Raw genomic sequence first — 27,113 nt, forward strand, 5'->3', positions numbered from 1 at the left:
CGATAAGATGCAACGAGGTTTAGCGGCTTGGCGGGCAACGTGGTGCTCCTTATTGGAACAATCTATCGTGCAGCAGAACCCTTTGGAAAGCGGAGGAGCGAACGACAACTGCGCGGAATGAATTTGAAAAGACGTGTGTCCCTACTTTCGTATGTACAGAGTACAGCATGTACCAATGCTCAACTCTTGCACGTAGTATGTGTTGGTCACTATTGTCCTGTATTACTTTCTGAATCGTGATTAGGATATACATTATACTGCAGATTGATTAACCAATCACGGAGTGAGCACGTCTTATACTTCTACACTATTTTATGAACGGTCTGTTATCAAGCGAAATGCGTTTATTTCTTTCGGACTCGATTGCTAAATTGCAGAGATGTATTATCTGCTAGCCCTCCAGTACAAGCACCCAGTCCGAATGGTCTGGAGCAGTAGGTGGAGTAAACGTCTCGGTAGACTTTAGAGAGCCATCTAATGCAAAGACCATATACTCACCATTCAAGGGATTGTACCAGGAGGCTTTGGGTCGTCGCGATCTCAAACTAGTTGTCGAGATGGTAAAAGGAACCGAGATTGGAGTGAAGACAAGAATAAATCCACCAGCGCCATCAATGGTTGCGGTGACATGCTCTTCCCCACTTCCATTATCTCCAATAATGATTTCCTGCGCAGGTACTCGAGTGAAGTACGATTTTCGGTCGAGAATTACTTTCTTGACGTACTGGATCTGCGACGAGCCCGGTAGCGAGATGTCTTCTGCCCAGCTCCTCGTAGGACCTGAGCCTGTAGGCTCTGACAACCCGGGAATGTACATTTGCCAAACGTTGTCAGAGCCGTACGTCACTCCCGAGGCTCCGGAGAACACCTTTGCGCAACTATGTTACTACTGTACGCTCTGTTGTAAATCCTTGTGAATCACTTACAGCTTGGTAGCTCCCAATTCGTACATTTGAAGCGTTCCAGTATGCATTTCCTTGCTTAGCATTGTTGTATCGCCCTTCGTAATGTGGCTCGTTGTCAAGTATAGGTCGCTTTTGGTGGACCTTGTACATTATCTCGACCGGTTCGTACCCTCGTCTGGCATTCCACCAAGGAATCGGCGGGTTTGGAGGGAAATCTGAGTGTCCAGATTGTGAAGTATCGAATGTAAGCCATGAACGGTGACCAAAGAACGATGAAGCCAATGCCAAAGGGCCTCCTTCGAACCACTGATTCGTGCAGTGTATCGTTATCATGGCACCTTTACCTTCCCCGCTAACGAGACCAGCAGCCTGTGCCTCATACACATCGCTAAAGTCGGTTACCTTTTGAGCTGGATAGGCACCGCCTAATGCGTAATTTGCCTTGACGGCTGTCTTATTCATCCAGTATGGATTGGTGTCCCCAACGAGCATCTTGGGAAGGCCCGGATATCTCTTTCCAATCCATTGTCCAAAATCAAAAGCATTGCTTTGGTTGACCGGACCGGGTAAATTATCTACCTAGATTAGAATCACCGGGAGATAAAATTCTCAGAAAACAATACCATTCGTGTGAATCAAGTTTCCCCAGGCTGGGACCAGGGCGATGCGAACTTGCTTCTGCCATGCATATTCAATTACGGTGTCGACGTGCTGCCAGTACGGTTCATTGGGCTTTGAGAAGTCCTGGTTGATGAAGGGCAGATCGCCCTGGCGGTTGGGGGTCTTAAGACTAAGCACATATTCAGAGTGAGACAATGGACAGATATCTTGATCATATGATTAACTTACCCTTCCTGGAAAAGAGCTGCCGTCAAGATGACCGTGAACCCCTTGGTAGCTCGATCATCAATATATGTTTTAGCTTCCGTCAGATTCAAATTCTGATAAAGCAACCAAGCTGTGTCAGCCTGCCAAAAGAATGGTTTTCCATCGGATGTGGCGAAGAAGCGATCGTTGGGCTTCAAGCCGTAGGAAATTTGATTAGGAGCAGCCAGCACAGTTGTGCAGTACAGCACACTAGAGAAGAATGCTATGGCGCTCAGTACCATCTTGAAGAACACAATGAGTTTGATTGTAACGAAGCAGCATCAATCGAATACTTATACCATACAATTGTTACATCGCGATTCTGTTAGAAAGGTGAGTCTATTATTACCCGAAATACACACAGATCTTATAGTTTCCCTATTTGAGGCGGTGATCTTTTCTCAAGGCCATGGTGTCGAGCTGCGTTAAACTTGTCAGAAATTAGAGCATACGCAAGATTTTCCATCGATGTCAACAAGAGCCATCATAGGCAATTTCTACCCGAACCGGTATTCATTGAATCATAAATGAATCTACCATATGCATTTGGATTCCAGGGTTTGCGTTATTCTGATTGGTGGATCTTTCATCTCCGTTGATAAAGTTTGAAAGCATCTTCTTCGGGACAAGCTCTTGTTGGCTACGGTTGAAAGTGATCCGGTCTAAGCATTAAAATGTACAAAAAGTACGATGACCCGTCGTATTTAGGGTTTTTATTTACGAACCTTGGTTCTCATGCCGACGCGACGTAGCAAAATCAAGAGCCCTTTCCCCAGAAATTGGTTGCTTACGTAGCTATTACTCCACATTTCGACCACGAGTTTGTGGGGTGAAGAATCAGTATCACGTCAAGCAATGGGCTGTGATATGCGACTGTATCGTGCGTGCCATCTTGATCACTGCAGTGTTTCTCTTCCTAATATAATAAGATAGACGTGAATGCGGTGTATTTGATGTAGAGTGGTAACTGCTCCCACTCGAAAAGCTCATGCTAGAATAAACTCACTATTACAGATTATTCTAGAACTTTCTTCGCAGGTAACTTTACGCGCAATGTTGCAAAATCGAAAATCAAATCATGCAGGAGCCTAGGCTTGTGACCATCGAAACGGTGGCGTCTGTGCTTTATTTTCGTCGTCTCCGATTGTAACTTATGCATATTTCTCAGGTACCATTCATCGTTTCCTACTTCACTACTCAGGTTGGATATCAAATTGAGTCATGACGAAGCTGTCTGCGAAAGAATCTCTTGGTACAGTTTCATGGATGTAGGCCATCAGCTGTTTGCTTTACAGTTCTGTGACAACGATCTTGGTACATCTGACCATGTTCCATGGACAATGTATATATCTTCGCATACCACTTCCCTTATGAAACTCTCTGTTTCACTGACCAGATCATCGGGCTCTCAGCAGGACGGATAACACGTAACACTGTGGCGATGCAATAGCACCTGTATCTTGCTTCAATGACAACGATAGGCTGTTTGGCCGTTACTCATTAGTTCCATTACAATACCGGAAATTGCCAGGTAGCGCAATGTCATTCTCTCCACTGTAGCGTTGAAACAACAGATGGGGAGTACATGAAACTCTGGGCTTGACATCAATCAATGAGGCTCTCTGAAGTAAGATAGATCCCAGTCCATGCTCGTTCAAGTCATAACAGCCTTTGGATACCGATACCTTGTCTCTGTGTCTACCTAGAGGTTGGGGGATCTTCGCTGGAATTATCGAAGTTACAGACTTGTGATAATGCTCTGCCACGCAGTGTCGTACCCCAGCCATTCACTGAGGCGCAGTGGTATGCAGTACAAGTGCGGGGTGGAGTTACACGGCACACCGCATGTCTAGGATCTGACGAAATGATTTGGAAGTGTCTGGGACTCCCAAATGTTGTGACTCCCCACAGCTGCGACTCACAAAGTAGATCAACAGACCCACCTTTGCAGACACTATCAACGAACCTGAGATATCAGCCCGCACAACAGTACGGCAGTTTTTCAAGTATTCATGGTGTCTCTTTCCAGAGAGCGCTATATTGAAATCAACTTTATCGATTATTGGAAATGATAGTTGCCGCATTGATAGGCATGAAGATCCTGCGAGTCATAGATATCATTATAGATCACGTTAGAGATCAGTGTATCATCTAAAAGGGATTCTATTATCATTCTATCTCTATATAATAGTCTTCGATACATTCTATGACCTGAGTCTTCCTGCCTCTGTTCTTCTGGCGTTTTCGACCGATTAGAACAAACGACAAGAGCGCTGTGGACCCTGGATAACCCTTATCGAAACGGAGTCCTACATATAGAACTCCAGTAATGTAAACTGATTTGAGCAGTGGACTACCAGGCAGAAGGGTTTGCTCGAACGTTGTTACTTGCAGCGGAATTTCCGGATAGCGTCTATGGTCGGCCGATTAATATATGCAGCGTTATCAGCGGTCCGCCTACGATAGAGCAATACAAGTTATTCAAGTCTCGACAAAATTCGACGCATTGGAGGCGAACTTACCTAGAAAGAAAATGGCAAACCCTAGCAGCAACACGAAAGTTGGGCAGTCTTTAACGCAATCGGCCTTCCAGCTGCTTTCGTTATCTAGATTATCATAAACCAGACGGCCTTCAACTTCCCAGAATTTCTCTTCATCGATGGTATGCAGACGCCGATCTTCGATATTCCGCCCGACTCGATATGCCCTACATCCTCGTCGAGGTGTTCCTTTGGCTTGGAGAGTGACTTCGCGGCCTGCGCGATCACGATCCGTGAGGGGAGTCTCACTTGTTAGTTTATCGTTCATCGACTGGCAGAATGTCTAAACTCACCGAGCAGCTTTCACACTTATGCCCTAGTGATTTGAAAATTCTTCGCACTTCCGACATCTTGGGGCGTCGTTTTGGGTCGTCATCCATCATATTGAGGATCGTATTGAGGTGAGTTTCATTGATTCCCAACTCTGCAGATGGCTCGTGGGGTTGTCTCACTTTTACTTGTCCTGTGAGCTTTGTGCCGTTCTGTTTTGGATTTGCGAGATTCTTCACCCAATGCGAAACCTTTCCGTCGTTCACAGCTTGGTGGTATATGATATTCGAACGCTTTGACCTGACTAGCGCACTGTGTAAGTTGCTAGGATGGTGCCCCAGTATTACACTTGTCATCTCAAGGAAGACGCATCCTAGAGAGAACACATCCGATGCCATCCCTTTCCGTAGTTTTGCGTCGGCGACCTCTCTTGGTGAATACATGATCGTACGAGAAGCCGGGCCTTGGGAGATGATCTCCGTGTTCGAATACTGCTTGGAAAGGTCGAAGTCGGTCAGCAAGACAGTGTTGGATTTGTCGATAAGAATATTTTCCGGCTTGATATCTCGATGCTTGACTTTATTGGAGTGTAGAAAATTCAAGGCCTCGCTTATGCAAGAGAAATATCGTCTCAGATATATCTCGCGCTCATCTTTAGCTGGTCCTTCTAGTGGGGCCTCCAGTAGTTGCTTCAAATTATATTTCGCAACAGGGTAAGACATAACGTACAGTCTGTCGGGGTCGCCTTTTAACTTGTAACGGCCGAGATAAGCAATAATGTGATTGTGACGAAGAGAATTCCTCTTCATCAATTCGACCTCGTTCTCAGCTTTGATCCTTCCCTCTGTAGTCGAAAGGTTCATAACTTTCACAGCGACAAAATCTTTGTTGCCATGGGCATCCTCGCACTCCTTCGCATGCACAATAGCATTGCTACCGTTCCGAGATATCGTGTCGCGGTATTCGAGTGGATCATTCGAGAAATTAAAGGGCTGATCGGAGATGCGCTTGCGAATCTCACGCCGTGCACCAGATGCAGAACGTTTAAAGTAGAAACGGGGTTGATTCTCGTGGTATTCGGATACTGTCATTCTCGAATGCACTCGGCTCGGAACTGCATTGCTGGTGATGATGTCCTGAGAGCTAGCGGACTCTTCCGTGTCCCTCTCATTGAAAGTTTCATAACTGGGCTTTGTACTCTCTTGACCAAGTACTTCATGTTCTGAGATTCGGGTTGCAGGAGCCTTAGGTGTCATTTGTGTTCCAGTCTGTACAGCGTTGCGGGAGATGCGTTGTGACGGTTCACAGCGTGGTCTAGGGATCGCCATGGAGACACCGTATCGGGAAGTGTCTTGAAGAAGGGTGTGTTTCAAAGTACCAGAGAGCTTGTGCAAGAGTCGAAAGAACGTAAGTGAAGGGAAACTTCGAGCAAAAGGAAAGGAGGGAATGAACTGAGCAGAACAAGCAAAACTGGGTTCAGAGGAATTCATATATAGGGCTACGAAACCGTAGAGTCATAGTATACTGCCTTAGGAGCAGTGAAGGATCCTTGTTAATGTGCACGAGCTTCTATAGCATCACTGCCATATGTGTGACCATTCCATGAGGCGGACTAAAGGCCTATGGAGCTTCCAGCCCGTGGTGAAGTATAATATGCCAAGGGGTATCCCAATGGCGGTGAGATACCTTCTTCTGTTGATACAACGGAAGCGGTCAAGTGGGTCATTCCATCGTTTTCGAGGGAGTACACTCGGATAAGACTGCTTTGCAAGGCAACGGTAACACTACATGACAAATCGAAACAATGTAACAAATGAACCCACTGTGTACCTGTACACCCTCCGTTATGTAACAATGGTATTCCGTCTGTCAGTGTTCATGTACAGACGGCCCGCCCCCTGAATGACTCTTTGATCATTCTGCTTCCTCTCCTCCCCGTCCTCGCACCTCCAATCTTTGCTGGCGCTGATTCTCTTTTCTACACTTCCTAAATTTCATCCCAGCCACCGCTGACCTCTTCGATCCAATGGGTGATCCGTTCTCTATTGCTGGTCTTAGCCTGGGAGCAGCTTCGCTGTCAATTCAGGTGTTCGAGGGCTGCAAAAAGGGTAAGCGATGTGCTATTGTTGGTTCGTGATTCTTATGAATACCTCCAGGCTACGGATACTTTTTTCGGCCGCGAATATGACACAGGAATGCGAGGTATTGACGTTGCGGCTGAAGATGGAATATGCGCGATTCCAGGATTGGGGTGACATCACTTGTCTTGCCGACCATGCTCAGCACGATGAGTATGAGAAGATGAAAATCAACCGACCCCTTGTTCTGGCTATCCTAGGAGAAATCAAAATACTCCTGAAAGACTTGCGAAAAGTCAGCCTGCGTCATACGGAGAGGATTTTGGATGGGACAGACTCGCACCGGTCGAGGAACACTGAAGGCAATGAGGACACTTCTCCAACCAAGATGGGGGATTTGACCATGACAAGAGGAAACTTGATGACCAGTGCAGATGTCAATAATGGCTCCAGCGACCATAACGATAACGAAGGGACGTCATCTCCCAGTCGTACGGAAGACGAGGTGACCGAGGCCATCAAAAGATTCGGAGGCCTGTCTGAAGGAACTTCACAAGGACCATGGGGGTCTAGAAGGTACCCCCGAGGTTTAAATCACATAATATGCATTTCCAAAGGGCTGAAAGATACTTGTGTCCAGCCGCGTCGATGGGTCTGGGCATTGAAGGACAAGAAGCTGGTGGAAGACCGATTACATCGGTTGAAGCAATTGACAGATTTTCTTCATGAAACCGCGAGCGACAGTCAACGAGAGTGGCTCCGCCAGGCAGGTGATCAAATCACGATGGGCATGTTACAACTCACCAAGAGTATCTCAGACATAAACCAATTCTTAAAGGCGCAGAACCAACACAATGGCTCGATGCCTACCTCGGAAACTCCATTGGAGCGCATTACCCGTTTCAGTATTGTTGCCTCGAAGGCGTTAGAATCCGTCAATCAGCCGACGAATCGCATTCCCGACACCGAGATCATAAACCTAAATACGGGGATCGCCACTGAAGGCTCTGAGCGAGAAGTATGCCAATTCCAGGGTCATCATGCATGGATAGAATGGAAGAGGTATAGAGAGATCTCCGTTGCATTAGATGGGGTTCAAGTGGAGACTCAGCCAGATCCGTTTGTTGTGAGCAGCGTGGAACGATTGGTCACGTTGCTGAAGATTCCCAACCGACCGGAAGAGTTTTGCATTCCGGATTGCAAAGGCTACTTCGAAGTGAAAGGAGAAAATCCTCGGTTCGGCCTCATTTACTCGACTAAGGAAACCGGCGCGCCACAACCGTTGTCGTCACTATTCGAGAAAGACCCACCAACACTGAATGAGCGACTCATGCTAGCGCAGAGAATAACCGAAGGATTGGGCTATCTCCATACCGTGAATTGGCTACACAAAGGCATTCGTAGTGCCAATGTCCTTCTCGTTCGCAATACGAAAGCTGAGCTTTGCAACGTATACCTCAGTGGACTAGAGTACGCAAGGCTAGATGAGGCTGGTTTGACAAATACTGCCCCTGTCGAAGATCACCAATGGGGCGTGTATGTCCATCCCGGATATCTGGGAGACAATCGTTTCGATGGATAAAAAAAGAGCTATGACATCTATAGTCTGGGGATAGTTCTACTTGAGATTGCGCATTGGAAACAGGCCGACGAATTACTTGGATTCCAGTGCCATACCCCATCCGGCGGCATGGTGGACGGTAAACCGAAGAATCTCTCTGATCTAAAGATGGTCAGAGATGTCTTGCTCAAGCGTCCAGATGGGTCATCGAACATTGTCAAATCTATCAGGAATACAATGGGGGATAAATTCTATGAAGTAGTCCAAACTTGTTTGAAGGGCATGGAGGCACTTGGGCTCAACGACAACCTTGACCAGACCGACTCCGCCATCGCAACACTGCTCCAACAAGCCTACCTTGATCGAGTTGTGAATTCTCTGAAAGGTATTCGGGTCTAAACGACGCCACGAGGAACAGCCCTGGGCAGGTTTATGTATTGGTCGATTTTCATGTGGAATGGATGTCATAATGCCACAGTCCAATCCTTATTCGAGTGGTTTACTGTGCTTCGGAAAAATTTAGTAGCGTCTAAGTTGTTGCTATTTAGATTATTAACATGAACACGAAGATGAGCTGTGCAAAATGCTCTAACTGATTGTTAGCAACGCCGCTAATTCTTGAGAGTTTCTGGTACTACAATCTGATGCTTCGTTATATTAGATACTACGAATGTCGCCAACAGTGACCATAGACAATGCAATCACCTTCTTCGAGGAGGATTGCATCTTGCACTGCAGTGATGAAAATATTGCAAACAATTAGGAATATGGGGTATTGAATCCCTTCACGATCCCATTATCTTAGGGAAAATACGTTAGAGAATCCAATTAATACGAAAAGCATGCGGGTCTTCTTAAACGTACACTTCCTAGCGATTTGCACGTATTCTCGAATCTTATCAACTAATCTACGTCTATACGCTCGGTCCACAAATCAGGCGCCAGGATCTACCCTACGTGCCCCACTCCTACACGAACAGAAGCCAGATGGTCTCAGAATCCACTCACATCACATTGTATTCATCAGAGGTTCATTATGGACGATGCGGTTCGATTAAGCGCCGAAGGATTTCGTTCCATCTACGAAAGTGGTTTCAAAACCTGGGCTCGGCTTCACGCCAACGTCGAGGGCCGATCGGGACTTCCAGCTTCATCATTTGCTACTCAAGGCATCTGTCAACACCATCCCGCCTTGTCGCGCAAAATAAGGCTGGAGGATTACCAGTTAGGAGTTATCACTACAGGGGAATCTATTTGGGGCTCTTGTGGAGCGAAATGCACCTACGCGATGCCGCTATTTCGGCAATCAGTAAGCATCCAGGTCGGTGTGAAGGAGCCGGTCTCTTTGTCAATATCTAAGTCGACTGAGAGACAACATACATTATTGTCATGCTTCATACGCAATCAAGACTATCTTGCCATACTTGTTATAGCTTGGGCATACATTCTTTCTGCCCGCTGGACAGAGATTATCCCTGGAAATTGCTCTCTTACCTACACCGAAAGTCAAGCAACAACTCACCAAGACACGACTCAACGTCAAGATGAAGGAAATCTCGTCAGTGTGGAACTTGGTGACGTAAATCCACAAGAAGCTCGACGGTGGGCTGCCGTTCTTGCCCCAGGCCAGGGTTAGCAAGCAACCGTGGAATGTGAACAAGAAACGTCTCTAGCACCTTAGTCGATCCAGCTTCAGAAAAGTTTTGGCTTTCTGCTACTGCACCCACTGAAGTCTATGTCTTCTATATGTTCAGCCGCTACATTCTCAGGTGCCACCCATTACCTCAACAGATTTTGCGCTCGTCACAACGTTTTCGATCAGAGTCAAGCTGCGTTAGCTTCTGTCCTTTTACTACCTTCTATGGGCAGCATGGGGTCGTTACGATTGCCAGCTCCAAGTAGCAGTATGGGTGTATCACAAATTACACCAGCATCCTTAGGTGAAGACTCGAATGACGATTGCATTCACAGGAGCCATCAACTAGACAAACTTTTGACTTTGAGCTGCAATATGGGAGGCATGCGTCCCCTCCTTCTCAGCGTTTTCTATGAGCCAAATATTGAATGCAATGCCGTCACCCCCTGGCTTCAAGGATCTCTGGCAGCAATCAAGCAGGTGGCTGGCAATAACTCGTATGTAATTGGGCGTTTGTGCATGGAGCGCTCGCCGAAAGTGGCATTTCTATGGCTCGGTTGCATCATATTAGACTTACAAGATAAGCTCCTCCAGGATGTTCATTATGGGCAAATACTCGTTGATCTTCACTCTGCTGCATGGTCTGGAGTGGTCCAGTCGTTCATTCAAGAACGGGTATCCAACCCTCTTGTGACTAATGGGACCATCTCGCGTGCGGATGAGTGCCGGCTTTTGTTCCTTTCCCAGTCCGATCGTCACGTTCGACTCCCTGTGTGCAAATGGAAACCGTTTGGTAGGACTGAGCTTGATAATGTCGATATAGAGGTTCGAGCCCATCAACAATGTGATGATCATTGGCTTCAGTACGAAGGCATCGATTGGAAATGCGATGATGGCAGTCTTGATTTTCTATCGTCGCAAAATTCAGGCAGTCAACAGACATTCGGTGAGACGTCGATCCAGGAAACCAGAGATGAATGCGCTACAAGTATATCTTACAAGGAAATGGTACGAGATCAGGAGCATATCTCAGAGAATGCAACACGCAACATATGTGGCTGGTTGCGCTCGGATGTGTATGCGCAGGGTGAACAGAATATATGGAAACATGAATGGTTTGACATATCTGATTCTGACGACGACGATATGACAGAGGACGAAACGATATCGGACGGCTCAGACCGGCTCTCGCCACGGGTAGAGTCGTGGTTATTGAATTCGAATGCTTCCACGACTATTTCCAGCGTAGATGAGGGTGACCAAATATCACCACTTCAGGCCGAAGTCGAACAGCTCGATAAGAGTGTCAATGGCATAGTTGTAGGCTCCTTGTCTGAACACAATGTCGCAAACCTTGCACAGCTTCTGGAAGCCAAAGAGAGCTTCGTCAATCCATAGGCGTTTTCGCTGACGTGGACGAGGCGTAGCACGAGCGATGCAACGCTGCAAAGGACGTTACTGCGAGTGAAAGCAGCTACGGCGTTTCCGTCCGAACCATGGCGAACCACATTTTGCGAGGCGGCATTGTCTGAGCTGATATGCACGTCAGTTGGGTGGCCAAGTCAGCTATAAGAACCAGAAATTGAAGGGCGGCCTCAGTCAACTGAACTACGCAGCCTTTGGGTTCACAGATTAGATACTAAAATACATGACGAGGGATCTTGGACTATGACTTGCAGTGGTATGCGAATATTTTGACTACGCTGCACAGGTGGTTATTAAGATGCCAGGCCCAGTTTTTCTAGGTCTCAAATGCAATACATCGTCTTAAAGCCTTGACTGGCCTAGAAATAGATGCATGGTCGGCAACGTCGCTCCGATAGATAGTAACTAATACTTGATCATGATTTTTACTACTCGCCTCGTGGTCCTCGTCTCGTAACAAAGGTCTATGGGGGATTTCTCTTTAGCGCGCCGGGGCGGGCCTTCGTCGGTGACTTTCTGTAGGACTGAGTGGGCAACGTTAACATTAATCTGCCACCAACGACCACTCCAACCGAAATTTCTACCTGATGCCCCATTGCCTAGTGCCTTCCAGTTTGAGTTGGTTCATTCGGCAACTTGAACGATCATGATCTGCCGAATAGGAAGTCCACGCTTACTGCATTCATATGCAATTCCATGGTGATCTGGCCAAGCTCGGAGGAATATGCTCAAAGGAGCAATACACTGATGCGCAAAGCTATACAATGATCGCCACCGACTGATTCACATCGTGCATTAGAGCAGGGGTCTCAGGCCATTCAAGACGCTCTGCCATTCGTCCGCGAGAAATGTTGGGGTTACGAAACCATTGTCCCGAGGAACGTCGAGTTTGTCTCAACCATGCCTTGAAGCGATGGAACTGCATATGCATCACCGCCAGTAATGTGTTCGAACCAAAGGCCCTTTCTGGTATCAACTCCTCCCGCAGCATAACTGACGAACCGCTCAGCTGGTATGACCTTGGTTAGAACAGCGCCCACAAAAGCTCTAACGTGCCAGACTTGGCGGACCATCTTCGGTACGGTCATCCTCGGCCAAACTCCCCAAGAATTAAGTTTGAGACTTTGAGTTGAGCAAGCAACCCCACACCACTTTACGTACAGTCCCTGTAAAAGGATTTGCATAGCAGAGCTGGGCTAATGCAGGTGTTCAAGGTCAAAGTGGATCACACGTGGCTCCAACATGGTGATTCCATGCCTTTTCCATGCGTAAAGAAGGCAAAAATGGGCACCAATGGCGATTTGATTGGCCTGATGCAGGTGTCAAGAAGTCAGAAGTCGTTTCCTAGCGAGTCAAGTTCCATATTGCCATCCAATATCGATAGGGTAGGCTGGGTACCGACTCAGCTCAGCGACATACAGTAGCGTGCCCCTGGATCCTCGCCCGCCTCGGTTCTTTGATTGATATATCTTACAGAATTCGGTCCCACATTCTATATTCTCCTACTGGAACTCCTTTCGCCTAACACTCTTTCTCGAGCAGCATTCACTCATATCGTCGAGGATGAGTGCCACGGTCTCGGACTACCAGCTTGCTGCAGCTGCAGCAGGCTTCACCTTGGGCTTTGGATTTTTGACAGTATGGGAGGCAATCAAGCAGACAAGGCGTAATCGAAATCCTTTGAGGAGTGTCTACATCTACATGGTGTGGGGAGAGATTATGGCCAACTTGGTTATTGGTATCATAGGATGGCTCTTCCTGAATGGAACACTTGGTCCAACGTAAGTGCTTGGTGTTGCAATTCTCTAATGATCAGAACTGACCCAAATCTAGTGTACCAGTGTTGTTCTTCATTTTGGTCTTCTGGGTGCTACAGATTCAGCTTCTCATGCAGATTATCATCAATCGGATAGCCCTTATCGCCGAACATCGAAGCACCATTCGAAACATCAAATGGGGCACTGTGGTTATTATCACGCTGATCAACATCGCTGTCTTCTGCATCTGGATTCCCGCACATACTGTGCCTCCGGCGGCTGACATGTAAATGCTCACACTTGCCCCATCATCCTTTCACTTTGACTAACTCTGACAGTTTCGTTAAAATCAATAACATCTGGGACAAGATCTCCAAAGTTCTGATTTTGATCGTCGATGCCGTGCTCAACTACTACTTCCTTCGCACTGTCAAGATCAGACTTGTCGACCAACACGGCTTGAAGAAATACCAACCGCTGGTCGGTTTCAACGCCAAACTAATGATCGTTTCCATTTTGATGGATGTAAGTGCCGCCACTATACTCATTGAACGAACAGCCATCTAACTTTCGCAGGGCCTTCTCATCGGACTCATGTTCCTCCCCAATCAAGTCGTGTACATTCAGTTCCATCCCGTCGTTTACATGGTCAAACTGAACATCGAAATGTCCATGGCCAGCTTGGTCGTCCGACTCGCAAGTGGTAAAACGGAAAACGACATGTATCCTGAAGCACACAGCTCTTCGCATCCAGGCCATTCGCACACCGATCCCCACTCACGCAATAAGCAGACCGGTACGGGTACCGGCCACCTCCAGTCTTTCCAGATGAAGTCGATGAACGGCAACGGCAACAAGCGCACAAGCAACGAAAGTGACGAGTCTTTGGGTGTTATTGAATGCCGCACCGACCTGAAGATCGTAGTGGAGGATGTGGGCTCCAAGGACGGGCACGACAACGCTGAGGGCAGTTCACGAAGTTCCCAGGAAGCACCGTACTCCATGTTCGGCGATGAAACACCTCTTCATAAGGACAATATAAGGGTCACTGAGAAGAGGATGATTTAACGGGCTTAGAGGATGATTTAACGGGCCGATGCTTTCAATACCGCTCATGTATGTCTTATCAGGAGCTTACTCTCTCTTTCATAATAAACGATACCCGGACGAAGGAATAGAAATGCACGCGTCATAGCGAGAATAATACAACATTGTAATACTATCAAACGAAGTAAAGGAAAGGAAACTGTGGGAAATCATGTCCTGCGTTCAATTGAATCTCCACGGCCATATTGATATCACGACCACGTATCATGCCACTGTTCGGGGCTCCTTGGTGAGGCGCATCTGAGACGTGCAACAACAACTACTTGCAAACTTGTGACGTGCGACACGATCATCTCGTGCTACCGTAGAGCAAACGGCAGATGGATCTCTTCTTGATATCATTCGCTCCCACAATCAAATTCTACGTCATCCATGCACACGTTCAGTAATCTTCTTACAATGAACTGTCAGGAGGTCGACCCTATTAACAGATGCCCATATACCTCTATTTCATCTCGGCGAGAGCCTATAAAAACTACAGCAAGCCTTCCACTACTAAAAGATCGTATCCGTCGGTTTGCTGCCAATCACATCAGACACAAGACACCAGCCAGCACAACAGACTCCAGATAGCAATACATCCCATACATCATGCATGATCTCGATGTCGCAACGCAAACCCCCAAACCCCTGCACGAAGCGACTGCCGAACATGCGAGAGTGGAGAACTCCTCGCCGTCTTTCTTGCTTGGGCGGGCACGTTGCAGACCAAAAGGTGGGTCGTCGCATGAGGTGAGCGAGGAAAGCGGAGCTGCGAGATGACGATCCAGGGGTTCAAAGAAAATCACCTCGGCGGTCGCTTGCAGGTTACAACTGCGGGGTGTTGGTGGTGGTTCTAGGTAGGGTTCTAGGTCGCTGGTGGAGTTGCGCCACATGGGCGTCGGAGACATCTCCACCACGTCAATCTCCGCTAGGCCAAGGAGCGGCTAGAGATCAACGATGTTCCTTTTCTGGGTTGACAGCCCGGATCTATTGTAAGCCACGCTTTCAGGGATGGGAAGCTGCCATGATTAATGTTTCAGGTAGAGTTTGTGTATTCGATGGTGGGAGATACTGGGCGAGAAGACATCATGATAGTACAGGATCTGGACCCAGCATAGAATCTCTAATTACGGGCACGCACTGCCAACAAGAACGATTAATATTCATAATGCTATTCGTACACGTACCTGATACAGTCGGCTGGGTGTATTTGGGTTGTTGACAACATGTCTCAAACGAAAGACTAATCTTTTATATAACCTTACCTCTCTGGGAAACTCCCACACATAGAACCACCAGTCCTCTTCTCATCCCCAACATGGCTGCAGAGTGCCCCTGCCTCGAAAAAGTCGCGTCCTTCGCATTCGCAACCTGGATATTCTGGTTCGTCGCTGTGATAGCTCTTGCAGGACTAGTCGTCTCAGGACGAAGACGTGATGTCGAACTCTACACAAAGCTGCTACGAGCCGTTCGAGAAACAATAGAACAGACCGTAGCAACGCAGATGGGCCCGCGTCCCGCATCGCCGCCACCAGAATATTACGATCCTGATTCGATTGAGATGCGTGTGATCAATGTGCAGGATAGAGAGCGGCGCCATCGAGGTCAAAGTTTGCCGGATTTGCCTGCTCCGGTGCATCCAGTGCGGAGGTAGTATGGGGGATTTGCGCTGCGTAATGTGAGGTGGGAGTTGCGAGGAACAGGTTAGATATGATGTATGGAGGTCAATCACATTCATGAAAGTCTAACCGGATGGGTAAATGTGATGGCATGCTCAAGCAAACCACCATTGCTGCAAAAGTATAGGATTTTCATAAACTAGTGATCTGTATTTCAATAGCTTCATGATTCGAACTGTGATTGTCACATTCCTGAAGTCTTCTGCACCTCTCCAGGATTCATGTAGATCTGTTAAGAATGTGATGGCCTTGTTGGGTTATTGACCATCTGCGACATTTCCAATTAATACGAAACAGTATGGCATCAACTGGGCCCAGAGTACTGGTACAGCGCTACTCCGAAAAGCCATGTCTACTCGTACTTAACGGTTTAAACTACAGGCTCGCAGATCCCTGTGGGTCCGAGGTTGAGCACCGTATGCAGACCCAACGTAGCGTGAACGATTGTTAAATCAACCATTTGATATTGTGTATTTGAATTTCAGCAGCAAATCGGCATAAAAATGCAATCATGAGACGACTGAAGTTAGCAGAAGACCTTGAGTTTTGACCAACCTTAACTGTAAGCAAGATTCTTTTGATTCGTCGATCCGAACTTACAAAGCGATCGCGTTCCCATTGCGCTGATGAAAAATGAATAATGCAAACACGACAGGGCTGTCTCGTTACGGGCACGCATGCGAGTTTTGTATTCGTAAACATGGTGTAAGAAGCGTGAAGATCTGTTACTTGTACAACGAAAGTCACCCAATTCCGTCTTATCCGCTTTGGGCTTCAGCATTGATAGTGATCTACCAATTGCAACAGTAGAATGGTATTTACTGCGTTTAGACATTTTCAATATAAGGACATGAACATGCAGTAATTTCATTATTAAAGAGAAAACAATATGAGTGATCATTTCTGCAGTTGTCAATGTGTTTGGTGGTAAATGTTCTCAGTATACGAAGTACATTATCAAGATGATCTACCGTCACTCAGACAGTTCTTTTCTGTGAGATACAAACAAGAACTAAATAAGTACTTGATTCTTAAGCACCAATAATCATGCACGCGAAACCTATATCGAGCGCAGCAGGCAATTCTTTTCATGCATATTAATGACCATGATCCAGTTCGAATGCCCATCTCCATTTCCATCTCTCGTCAGTCCAAACGAAACATCACAACTCAAACAGCACCCCACGGCTTACCTTTCCCTGTAGGAAGCAGAAAATTGATTAATCCTCGCTTGCACTTCCCTGTGCATCCCTATCTCGTGTGCCGTGCCGAATTCTCCACCTGCGCATCATCCGCCAAACGGCATCTCCACCAATCAGCAGCCGTGAAACCGTCTTCCATGGTTCCACGTCAAGCCTCAACAGGTCCGTTCGCCCAGTCCGCGAGAAGAAATTGATCTGATCTGTCAAGCCACTTTTCCCACCCCAGCAGCCCCTTCGTTCGTTCATTCTGCTCTTTAACGAATCCCCCTGTCCTTCCCTCTCATAGTTATCGACAATCGACTCCATACCCTCCTTCGGCGCTTCGTTGCTTGCTTGTTGCTTGCTTGTTGCTTGCTTGTAATCCTCACTCTCTTCATCCTTACAACGCAGCGAAATCTTTTTCAAGAAAGCAAAGAAAAATGGGCTTCATCCTCTCCGTCATCGGTCTCGCCTACGCGCTGCTCTGTCTCGTTCTCCTGACGCTAAGTCGCTATGCGCCAGCCATCGAGAGGCAGGCCGGAGAGAAGAGATTCGACGCCCTAGGTCGCGAATATTAAACTGCACTGCATCTTCCAACGACAATAATATCCCAAGTGAGCTAGACAGCAAGAAAATCTCCGTTCATCACGCTTATTCTCATCTAGGCCCAAGACACACACAACACATCTACGTGCTATTTATTGGCTAGCGCTTTTCGACATCGTGGAATAGCAAACCTTGTTTCCATCAAGCTTCTAGGGTGCATAGCGCAAAACCTACCTGGAGGGACTATCTACATGTCATCCGTCATGTGGAGGGAGAGGGACGACGTCAACTTTCTACGATTTTCCTTTCCATCTTGCGATGTAAATCTTTTCTCTCAATGTAGCGCGTTTAGCGTCGACAGACTGTGTATACCCTTTTAATCACCATCGGTAGGAGGCTGTTGATTCTCACAGTTCTTCTACTCGTGCCTTGCGAGCATTTCAAGTACGAATCTTTTTACCGCTACTTTCGTTTGGAGATTGTTGCTGATAAGCATATACGAGTTATACGATTCGAATCAATCTAATGTTGTTCATATCAAGAAGTCAGCTCTCCTGGTATCAGACTGTACAGCGTTCTGACGCTGTTTGATCAAAGTACCGCACATTCACTGCTCTGATATAGACAGACGATAGCAACATCCACTACACATCCTCCCGGACACATCACCAAGACGAACGACCTCTAATGTACAATCACTCAACCCTAACCGGCCATCTTCCAACCCTCAAACCCCAACTCCAAGGCTCACAAACCATGTCGTCGATATCCTCTTCGAAAGACTGACCATCAACCCATATACCAACACTTCACTGACACAGTAAACAGAAGATTTCGGGACGTGAGATACATCTCTTCAGCAAAGTTCAAGGCCGTTCGAACACTCAAACGAAAAGAAATCGAGATGACCTGCCCTTCACATCCACCTCACCTCCCTACATCCTTTTCACTTCCACCCCCAAATCACCACCATGCCGTGCATTCACAACGAACGTAGCTCCCACGACAATCACCCCCAACCCAACAGTGCACTATGCATCCTATACAAACCCCATCCCCATTCCCCTCCCAACTCCCCTCCTCCCAACTCCCCATAACAACCTACGTACTGACACTCACGATGCCCTTCCACATCATATCCCACCACCTCCCCTTACCATGGCGACGACGAAAGCATTCAAAACTCCCCGACGAAGAATCCCTCACCCTCACACTAACGCCAGACGCCTCGTCTGAACCCGAGAAGCCCACCTCACGCCCTTCACCCCCTCTACCCCCTCCCCAGCCTCAAAAGCCCAGTACCCCTCGTACCCCAGAAACCGCGCCCCCTCATATCCCATCCACACCCCCCGTATCCCTCCCTTCCCCACCGCCAGCAGTTCACGAACCCACGCAACTCACCCTCCTAACACGCCTCCGCTTCTCTCGCCGCACGCCTAGTCCTCAGCCGCTGTCCTGGAGGAGACGAGACGACAGGGACGCGCACCTCTCGCGCGATGCGCCGCGGGAGATCTTCACACGGAGGTCGTTTGATGACCCGGGACTAAGAGATGCGTGGGCGAGGTCGGTGGAGAGGGAAAGGGTGATTTGTGAGGGGTGGGGGAGGGGTGTTGTGGGGATGGGGAGGGTGGAGGGGGAGAGGGTGGGAGCGGCGTTGAGGAGTGTTGGTTTAGGTGCTGTTGGTATTGGGGGTGATGGTGGGGAGAAGGGGAAAGGGAGAGAGGTTTAGAGAGGAGGGGGAGTTGGTTATGTAGTGTTTGTAAGGGACGTATGGGTAGTAGGGAGCATGGTTATAGGGACTTGATGTTCAGGAATAATGGTGCACGTCAATCACAGAAAAGAAGGCAATTGGTTAAGAGGTATCATAAGGAAATTCTTATTCTCGTTATATGTTATGTACAAAAAAGGATAATTTGATATCATGAGTGCAGTGCAGGCTTAAAGAACTTTTCCAGAATTTACAATTTCACGCCTTGCGGAGGCATTCAAGCATCGTCGTTGCCGAGATCGAAGAGCAGGAACTCGGCGGGCTTGTCGCCGACGCTCTCGATCTCAATCTTTCCAGGGCGTTGCGCGCCGGCGATGTATGCGCCATCACCCTCTCCGAGGACGGTGTCGCCGACCTTGATCTTCGCGCCGCCGTCCTTGGGTTGCGTGCGGCCGTTCATGACGACGTGGACGTAGACCTTCCTCTCGCCGTCGGCGACGAGGTCGTGCGTGACGGTCTTTCCTGGCGACAGGATGCTAGCGTCCATGCTGAGGTCTGCCTGGAGGCCGATGGAGTCCTTGCTGTCGGCCAGGCGGTCGGTGTACTCCATGATGCGGACGAGCTTGTCCTGCTTCTGCTCGTCGGTGAACTTCTTGGTCTCGTAGTGCGGCTTGAGGCCCCGCTTGTTGGGCTTGGCCCAGATCTGCAGGAAGTGCACCTCCGAGTCCCGGTTGCGGTTGTACTCGCTGTGTCGGATGCCCGTGCCGGCCGATGTGAACTGCACCTCCCCGCGCTTCAGGTTCTCGAGGTTGCCCATCGAGTCCTTGTGCTCGAGCACGCCGTTGACGATGTAGGAGAAGATGAGGAATTCCGAGTGCGAGTGGGTGCCGAAGCCGGTGCCGGCCTTGACGCGGTCCTCGTTGATGACGCGGAGGGGCCCGAAGGACTCATGGCGAGGGTCGTAGTAGGAGGCGAAGGAGAAGGTGTGGAAGGTGTAGAGCCAGTCGTGGTCGGCGTGGCCTCGAGCAGCCCAGGGGCGCTTTGTGATCTTGAGGGCTGGGGATGTGGTGGAAGACATGTTGCGGACTGTGTTGGAGCTGGCGAGAGCTTTGGAGAGGCTGGATCGGAAGGGAGCGAGTAGAGCCAGGGTGAAAGCTAGGAGTGCGACGAGAGTTGCTAGAGTTTTGGTGTTGAGGAAGGAGGAAGCTGTTGTGGTTGTAGTTGCTGTGTTTGTAGTAGACTGTTGGTTACTGAGAGTAGATGAGTTGCTGTTGTGGTCTGGCATCAAGAAAAGAAGAATTCTGGCAACGACGATGGGTCGAAGCCTCTTTATACAAGTCAGTTGCGAAGCTGTAGAGGGAGGGAGTTAGTGCGAGACAATGGTAGATGATTCGATTCGATGCTCAAGTAAGGTATGAATAATGCGATCCATTAGCTACTGAGGAGTTCTAAGAATACTGTGCGTTTGCGGTAGAGCGCTATGGTAGTGTGTAGTGTGTAGTGAATGGCATAGATGAGGTAGGTGTATGAGGTTGTTGCTTTGCAATGGTGAGTAATGGAGGCTTGACTGGCTTGACTTTGCGCCAGACGAGAGTGAAAAGCTGACAGAGCAATGACAACCCAACTCCTGCATCTCGATTGGTTACCCGCTAGCCCCAATCCACCAATCACGTCTCTGCATCTTCTCGGCTGCGGCATTATTATTAGCCTTGAGTCTACGTCATCCTCTTCCTCTCCTCCCTATTCCATTCTCTCCAATACGAGTCTGGATGACCTGACCTGACGACATTCACACTCTCCTACTGTTGTCTCTGTTAGCCTTGCCAGCCTTGCTTTCCACGCACGCTGTCAGACATTACAAACTGTGTATCAATCTATTCCACACCTAGCCCCTTTCTTCTAGTCCCCACCGTCTCATTCTGGACATCTGTCTTCCGCCAACCTCGTATCGATCGGATAGATGGCGTAGGCGTAGGCGTAAGGCTGAGAAAAATGCCATTCCCTCCCGCGAGCAACTATCCGGCCATCTCTGGGCAGACAAGTATGACGTGGAAAGATGTCTTTTCGACAACGACGTACCTGAACTAGCCACATCGTCACTATCTGATTCCGCACCAGAATCAATCAGGCCCAAATGCAAAAGCCACTGCCATTGATCTACGTCAATCGAACTCCAACAGGGTCTGCTGGGCGTTCAGGGTCTGGAGATGCTCCGTCTCACGACATGCGCTGTGTTACCCTGAGTTTTGACCTTGCTGTAGGTACAAGATCTACGCTATGACCCAGATCGTTGATCAAGCCACACAAGGCTGGGATTGTATATTCCCCAGCTTTGTATGTAAGCGTGCAATAATGTTCTGCCGATAGTTGGCGACGTATTAAAGTTATCGTCTTTATTACATGGAGGATGCGTTGCACATGCATGCTTCATCAACGGATCAGGATTATATTAACGAAGGTTACTCGATTGAGCTATTATCTTGCCAATCGACATGTATGAGCACGCAGCAACCCCTCTTTGATTTCTACTATTAATCTATGGTCTTCGTGATGCCAAAGAAATACCATCGCTGGATCTTCTCTTAATTCTAACCTGTTGGTTCATTTGAAGTGACAAGAGGCAGTAACAAATATTCAGCGAGGAGGATAAAGGGCAAACTGTTCAGAAAGACTTTTATTCTGATGCATGGCCAATCAATGGTATTCTACTGTTCCTAATAGAATTATCAGGACACAATTTTGCATATTTCGAACGCGACATCTCTGTCGCAGGTGTGTTATCTCATGATGGTAATGATTCATGTATAGCACGAATTTCGCTACATTTCCTCTACCAGACTCACCTCATTACATTCCGATCAAATCCTTACACCACTATCGTCTGATTTAAACATGTACAATTCTCCAAAATGAATTCATTGCTAATTTCAACAAAAGATAAATTGTATTTCACTCAATTGATAAGGTAACCCCTTCACCACTCTTTGGCGATACATTGGAATTGATATACCAGGGGATAGCAGTGACGTAATATTGAAAAGCGTAGGTACATACTCATGATAATTACAGGAACATCAGAGAACACTCGTTGTAGCTATGTAGTGTCATTACTTCCAATTCAAGTAAAGAATTCCACTCATAACATAAGGTGTACAATTGTTGCGCATCAAACAGTGTTCGTAGTTCATATCAGATCCAAATCTACCACCCGCGGAAGTGCCCCTCACACACCTCAATCGCGAGCCTCCAAACCCCCACTACTACCACCACCATTCACGACCACCATATCATTGCATTGCACGACACCCACAAAACATGGCAGAACCACCGCCCACCGTCCCCTTCGACGCCGACGCCTTCATACAAAAATGGTCACAATCCAACGGCGCGTACATCCCCTCGCCCGGAAAATCCTTCCGCCAATGCATCATCGAAGCATTCGACCTTCCCTCAGACGACAAGTGGGTGTACCGGGCGCAGGGCGAGACGACGCTGGACATAACGCAACGCGCCATTGACGCGAAGAGGAGGAATGGCATGCATAATTGGTATCACGACGAGGATGGGAAGCCGGTAGGTTAGTCAGTCTTCGCGTGTACATCTATCTCCCTGCACAGGCACTCCTTCATGGAACAATCAATCGTATTCCCTTCCGGACAAGAAGAAGAGAATGACAAAAAGAACTTCACTGACGCACCACGAAACCCAAAGATTGAGCCCCCGCACCCCGAACCATCGGAAATCACAGCCTACACCTCCCTCTTCCACCCCGACGTCTCCCTCCCGAAAGCCCTCAAAGCATTCAAAGCGAGCGCGAAGGCCAACACCATCCGCGCCCAAGTGTCCACACACCTCGAATCCAAACACCACAACAGCCTCACCTCCGCAGGGCTCCTCCCCACGAAGAAAAAGGAGCCGCGACAGCACGTAAACCCGTACCTCGACCTATGGGTCTACTCGTGCGAGGAACTGGAGTGGGCTGGTCCGATGTACGTCCATTCCCCAACCCCAATCTCAATTCACCACATACGAAACTAACCCTCCCCCTCCAGACCAACAACAACCTACACCAAACAATCCCACCACATCCTCCCGCACCTCTACCACCACTTCGGCTGCCTCGTCCCCACCTACACCGCCCTACACATCATCTCCAAACTCGCGCAGCCCCTCAAACCCTCCCTCCACCCCTCCGCAACCCCGATCCTCGACATCGGATCCGGAACGGGATACTGGACCTACATGCTGCGCACCTTCCTTCCCTCCACCCCAGTCGATGCGTCGTGGCGCACAAACACCGTCGTGGCGATCGACTCGGGCGCGTCAGCGTACCGTACGATGTGGATCGGGGATACGGTGCGGCAGGACGGCGCGGCGTACCTGCGCGCCCGGGAAGGTGGGAGAGGGTGTATACTCCTGCTTGTGTATCCGCAGGCTACGGGGGCGTTTACGGCGAGCGTGCTGAGGGCGTATGAGGGGGACGTCGTGGTGGTGGGGGGAACGCAGAATGGGAATGGGTTCACGGGTTTTACGGGGGAGAGCGTGGAGGAGTGGATGAGCAGGGAGAGGAGGGGGGAGTTTGAATTGGGGGTCAGGGTGCCGCTGCCGAGTTTTGCGGGGAAGGATGAGGCGTTGTGTGTTTTTGTTAGGAGGGGGAGTCGCTGGTCGTCGTCGGCGTAGTAGCATGAGTTCATATTCATATTCAGTTATAGACCACGATGGTATCAATATCGTTGGAGAGATCGTCAAGCAGGTGCATCCAGCACCATGCCTTATGTCATTTCATTTCATTTCATATCACATCTCTACCACTTCGCCTCCTTCTTCGCCTGGAACTCCTTCACCACCGCGACCACCCTGCCCAGCGCCGCCAACCACTCCTCCAACTTCTGCGTGACCTTCGCCTGATCATCCCCCAACTTCGCATAAAAGTCCTTCCTGTATGGCGTGGCCGACATGGCCGCGCTGAACAGCGGCTTCACGATGAACGAGTGGTGCGGCTTGAGCGTGTTGCCGTAGGCGTCGCGGAAGGAGTTCGAGAGCTCCTCGGCCGGGTTGGACACGTTGCGCTGGAGGGCCTGGGCCGTGAAGTCGAGACCGCGGATGAGCCACACGAGGCCTTCGGTTGCGGTGTGCTTTTTCTCGGCGAGTTCGTTGAGGACGAGGGATTGGAGGGTCGTGGAGAGGGTGGGGGCGGCGAGCTGGCGGTCGCGGATTTTCTATGGGGAGAGGGGTTAGGAGGGTTGTGATGGTTGGGGGAGGGATGGGGATGGGAGGTACCTTGATGTTGCCGGACATGTCGCTCTTGACGGGGGTGAAGGCGGCGGAGCCGAGGACGTCTGGTGGGTTGGTCAGTTTGGTTGTTCTTCTGGGGAGGGATTCTGGAATGATAGGAGGCATACCGAAGAGAGTGATCAAGCTCTCAGCAGCCTCGAGGAACTCGGTGGTGGAGACGGCATTGTCCTGGCTGGCGTCGACGGGGACATCGACGAAGCTCTTCTTGAGGGTGTCGAAGAAGGTTCCACCTGGGGGGAATGCAGCAGCCATTGTGATGATGTTGTGGGGGGAGGAAATGAGGTGGATGTGGTTGTTGTTAGTTGGTTGCAGAGAGGAAGATGAAGTTGAGGTTGAGGTTGAAGTTAAGGGTCTCAGGGACGGGACAAGTGTTGTCGGTATTGGCTTGTATGAGGTGGTTTTAAGTGGATCCCGTGTATCGGACTAGGTAGAGTCTGGATCTTTCCAATGGAGACGAGACGTAATTCCCGTGCTAGTAAACTGCTTATAAGTATCGAATACTCGTAATCCCTTAATGTATCCGTTTCAAGTGTTGAAGGCGGTGTGGAAAGCAGTCGTGGTCGTTGGCTACTGTGCCCTCTCTGTACTTACGAGTGAATGGTGGGGGCGTTTGGAGGGTTCCGCTTGGCGGCGGGGCAAGGGAATCGGCATCCCAAATTGCCTATTACGGAACTACAGCTTCGTATGGCATCAATTGACGAGATGTTCTTGGGATTGAAACCAATTGAGGGAGACGATGAACGTCGGAGCTAGAAGTATGAGCGTACAACTGATCCAATGTCATCTATTTTTAGAAGCGTATGTCATGACCTTTGTCCAATTAATAACTCCCCTTGACCCTGGATTGTGTTTAGAGATCAGATCCAACGATATATGCCGTCTTTCTTGACTTTAATAATATGATGGATATCGAAGCGTTCATCGATGCATTCTGCTACCATAGAACACACTGTACTCACAACCAAAACGAGCACCATCAGGTCTTCATCCATTTCATCCAGTGCTTATCCATTCGCAATTATCTTCCACTTCCGTGGATTACAACAATGAGTTCGTTAAATGGACGATTCCCTCACTGTTCTATCTTCCCTATCTTACACAAATGATTTATATATACAAATATGCGTTCAGTCATGGCTACCTAGATATATTGGGATACTCTTATATCCTAAACTATAGGTCTCTTCTGACCATGTACTGCTCAACCAGATTGTGGGTATCGTCTTAATGGTGCTCCCTGCTCTTAATGGTGGTAGTCTTCAATCTCAGTCTTTTCATGTGCCCCCAATTGAAGCATCGATGGCTTTCGTACTCGTAGCAGTAAGAGCATGTCACTGCTGAAGGCCCCTGGAAAACCGGACAGCTATCGTGCCATCTTCACCTCGGTGTCGTGACATCCCTCTGCACCCATTCGAACCGTTCCTCACCATAGCACGCAATCCTCTTCTCGACTTGCTTCCAATATCGTCCGCCTTCCTTTCATGACATGACATGATACCATCTCAACAAATCACTCCAAAAACGCCTCCGGCAACCTCCCATCCCCCGCCCTCCCCTCAACAACCCTACTCTCCCCCGCCCTATCCCCCCTCCCCGTCCTCTTATCCCCAACACCCACAAAACCCCTCCCCCACCCCCTCCAAACACCCACCGCTCTCCCATCAACCAGCGCCAGGCTCACGGGGCCGAAATCCCTAGAATCATAGCTCCGCCGCCAATTGTCGCCCTCCACCCACACATGTCCCGTCGGCACCTTCACGCCCTCCCATCCTCCCTCCTCTACCCTACCCCCCAGCTCGTCGTCGCTGGAGGAAGGTAGGAGAGGTGGCAAGCCGTCCGTGTACGAAAACACCCTCCGCCCCCTGGTAACAGGATCGTCTTCCCAGCTCCCGACCCCGCGCTTGGGGAACACGACGTCCCCCGCGACGCCGAGCACGCGCTTGATGCTGAGTTCCTCGGGCGCGTGCGGCTTGCGGAAGGTTATGACGTCCCCCCTGGAGACGCCAGAGGAGAAGGACGAGAGGCGGGATATGAGGACGACGTCGCGCTCGCCGCGGGCGTGGGCGTGCGGGGAGAGGGTGGGCGACATGGAGGCGCCGTTTACGATGTCGATGCTGAAGAGGTTGTCGCGGGTGAAGAGGAGGAGGGAGAGGGTTGTTAGGAGGGTTAGGGGGAGGTGGGTGTAATTGTATGAAGATGATGAGCTGGCGGTGGATGGTTTGCGCGGTGGTGGTTGTGGTGGGCGTTGGCGGGTCGAGGAGGCGTATGGCCGGCGGTGGCGGGGCAGGGTGAAGAGTTGTGGGCGGTGTATTCGGGGGGGCATTTTGTGGGTGGTGTTGTGGTGTTGTGATGTTGGGATGTCGCGATGTTTGATATCTTTTTGGAAGATGTTCCGACCACCAACGAATTATCTTTCCTCCTCCGGGAATCTAATGGCAAGAAGAGAACAATATGCAATGACACCACCTCTCACCAATCCCTCAAAAACATCAATTCACATCCGTTTCGATCTCTTCACAAACACAAGTCAATCAATTAAGTAACATCTCCCCTTCACGACCATCAACCGACCGTCT

General features: G+C 49.1%; 12 protein-coding genes across 12 annotated transcripts; 6 read left to right on the top strand and 6 right to left on the bottom strand.

The window, feature by feature from the left end:
- Nucleotides 1-118: 118 nt before the first annotated feature.
- On the bottom strand, nt 119-2,014 carry BU24DRAFT_481590 (uncharacterized protein; the record flags this gene model as incomplete). Its single annotated transcript, XM_033533180.1, has 4 exons — nt 119-868; nt 927-1,480; nt 1,529-1,695; nt 1,755-2,014. The coding sequence occupies 4 exons, from the start codon at nt 2,012-2,014 to the stop codon at nt 392-394; spliced, it is 1,458 nt and encodes a 485-aa protein (XP_033382510.1). The 3' UTR covers nt 119-391.
- A 2,364-nt stretch (nt 2,015-4,378) lies between these two features.
- On the bottom strand, nt 4,379-5,910 carry BU24DRAFT_462983 (kinase-like protein; the record flags this gene model as incomplete). Its single annotated transcript, XM_033532067.1, has 2 exons — nt 4,379-4,528; nt 4,606-5,910. The coding sequence occupies 2 exons, from the start codon at nt 5,908-5,910 to the stop codon at nt 4,379-4,381; spliced, it is 1,455 nt and encodes a 484-aa protein (XP_033382511.1).
- Nucleotides 5,911-6,766: 856 nt separating this feature from the next.
- Nucleotides 6,767-8,620, top strand: BU24DRAFT_462984 (uncharacterized protein; the record flags this gene model as incomplete). Its single annotated transcript, XM_033532068.1, has 2 exons — nt 6,767-8,196; nt 8,266-8,620. 2 exons carry the CDS (start codon nt 6,767-6,769, stop codon nt 8,618-8,620), a joined length of 1,785 nt encoding a protein of 594 aa, XP_033382512.1.
- Nucleotides 8,621-9,229: 609 nt separating this feature from the next.
- On the top strand, nt 9,230-11,618 carry BU24DRAFT_441792 (uncharacterized protein). Its single transcript, XM_033530469.1, has 2 exons — nt 9,230-9,833; nt 9,903-11,618. Exons 1-2 carry the CDS (start codon nt 9,258-9,260, stop codon nt 11,253-11,255), a joined length of 1,929 nt encoding a protein of 642 aa, XP_033382513.1. The 5' UTR covers nt 9,230-9,257; the 3' UTR covers nt 11,256-11,618.
- Nucleotides 11,619-12,845: 1,227 nt separating this feature from the next.
- BU24DRAFT_348590 (uncharacterized protein) lies at nt 12,846-14,107 on the top strand (the record flags this gene model as incomplete). The annotated part of the gene is made up of 4 exons (XM_033523572.1): nt 12,846-13,063; nt 13,116-13,325; nt 13,378-13,564; nt 13,616-14,107. 4 exons carry the CDS (start codon nt 12,846-12,848, stop codon nt 14,105-14,107), a joined length of 1,107 nt encoding a protein of 368 aa, XP_033382514.1.
- A 510-nt stretch (nt 14,108-14,617) lies between these two features.
- BU24DRAFT_423209 (uncharacterized protein) lies at nt 14,618-14,879 on the bottom strand. The gene has a single exon (XM_033528183.1). The coding sequence runs from the start codon at nt 14,873-14,875 to the stop codon at nt 14,642-14,644; it is 234 nt and encodes a 77-aa protein (XP_033382515.1). The 5' UTR covers nt 14,876-14,879; the 3' UTR covers nt 14,618-14,641.
- A 567-nt stretch (nt 14,880-15,446) lies between these two features.
- On the top strand, nt 15,447-15,782 carry BU24DRAFT_409942 (uncharacterized protein; the record flags this gene model as incomplete). Its single annotated transcript, XM_033525953.1, has 1 exon — nt 15,447-15,782. The coding sequence occupies one exon, from the start codon at nt 15,447-15,449 to the stop codon at nt 15,780-15,782; it is 336 nt and encodes a 111-aa protein (XP_033382516.1).
- Nucleotides 15,783-18,654: 2,872 nt separating this feature from the next.
- Nucleotides 18,655-19,263, top strand: BU24DRAFT_462988 (uncharacterized protein; the record flags this gene model as incomplete). Its single annotated transcript, XM_033532069.1, has 1 exon — nt 18,655-19,263. The coding sequence occupies one exon, from the start codon at nt 18,655-18,657 to the stop codon at nt 19,261-19,263; it is 609 nt and encodes a 202-aa protein (XP_033382517.1).
- A 123-nt stretch (nt 19,264-19,386) lies between these two features.
- Nucleotides 19,387-20,844, bottom strand: BU24DRAFT_423210 (RmlC-like cupin). Its single transcript, XM_033528184.1, has one exon. It carries the CDS (start codon nt 20,525-20,527, stop codon nt 19,520-19,522), a length of 1,008 nt encoding a protein of 335 aa, XP_033382518.1. The 5' UTR covers nt 20,528-20,844; the 3' UTR covers nt 19,387-19,519.
- A 1,713-nt stretch (nt 20,845-22,557) lies between these two features.
- BU24DRAFT_492878 (uncharacterized protein) lies at nt 22,558-24,028 on the top strand (the record flags this gene model as incomplete). The annotated part of the gene is made up of 3 exons (XM_033533920.1): nt 22,558-22,815; nt 22,954-23,231; nt 23,295-24,028. 3 exons carry the CDS (start codon nt 22,558-22,560, stop codon nt 23,920-23,922), a joined length of 1,164 nt encoding a protein of 387 aa, XP_033382519.1. The 3' UTR covers nt 23,923-24,028.
- On the bottom strand, nt 23,848-25,246 carry BU24DRAFT_423212 (glycolipid transfer protein). The gene is made up of 3 exons (XM_033528185.1): nt 24,645-25,246; nt 24,523-24,581; nt 23,848-24,461 (listed from the first exon to the last, which is right to left on the bottom strand). Exons 1-3 carry the CDS (start codon nt 24,787-24,789, stop codon nt 24,048-24,050), a joined length of 618 nt encoding a protein of 205 aa, XP_033382520.1. The 5' UTR covers nt 24,790-25,246; the 3' UTR covers nt 23,848-24,047.
- An 801-nt stretch (nt 25,247-26,047) lies between these two features.
- Nucleotides 26,048-27,092, bottom strand: BU24DRAFT_492880 (LexA/Signal peptidase; the record flags this gene model as incomplete). The annotated part of the gene is made up of 1 exon (XM_033533921.1): nt 26,048-27,092. Exon 1 carries the CDS (start codon nt 26,858-26,860, stop codon nt 26,048-26,050), a length of 813 nt encoding a protein of 270 aa, XP_033382521.1. The 5' UTR covers nt 26,861-27,092.
- Between the last annotated feature and the right edge of the window lie 21 nt (nt 27,093-27,113).

Source organism: Aaosphaeria arxii (genome assembly GCF_010015735.1).
Source record: "Aaosphaeria arxii CBS 175.79 unplaced genomic scaffold BU24scaffold_5, whole genome shotgun sequence".
In the NCBI taxonomy this organism is placed as follows: Eukaryota; Fungi; Ascomycota; class Dothideomycetes; order Pleosporales; genus Aaosphaeria; species Aaosphaeria arxii.

Bases quoted from the DNA above. Each gene is read 5' to 3' on its own strand.
- BU24DRAFT_441792 (XM_033530469.1), top strand. From the start codon at position 9,258: ATGGACGATGCGGTTCGATTAAGCGCCGAAGGATTTCGTTCCATCTAC. The intron at 9,834-9,902 runs GTTCTTGCCCCA...CTAGCACCTTAG, and splicing joins AAGCTCGACGGTGGGCTGCC to TCGATCCAGCTTCAGAAAAG.
- BU24DRAFT_423209 (XM_033528183.1), bottom strand. From the start codon at position 14,875: ATGCGACGACCCACCTTTTGGTCTGCAACGTGCCCGCCCAAGCAAGAA.
- BU24DRAFT_423210 (XM_033528184.1), bottom strand. From the start codon at position 20,527: ATGCCAGACCACAACAGCAACTCATCTACTCTCAGTAACCAACAGTCT.
- BU24DRAFT_423212 (XM_033528185.1), bottom strand. From the start codon at position 24,789: ATGGCTGCTGCATTCCCCCCAGGTGGAACCTTCTTCGACACCCTCAAG. The intron at 24,582-24,644 runs GTATGCCTCCTA...CCAACCCACCAG, and splicing joins GAGCTTGATCACTCTCTTCG to ACGTCCTCGGCTCCGCCGCC. The intron at 24,462-24,522 runs GTACCTCCCATC...CTCTCCCCATAG, and splicing joins ACATGTCCGGCAACATCAAG to AAAATCCGCGACCGCCAGCT.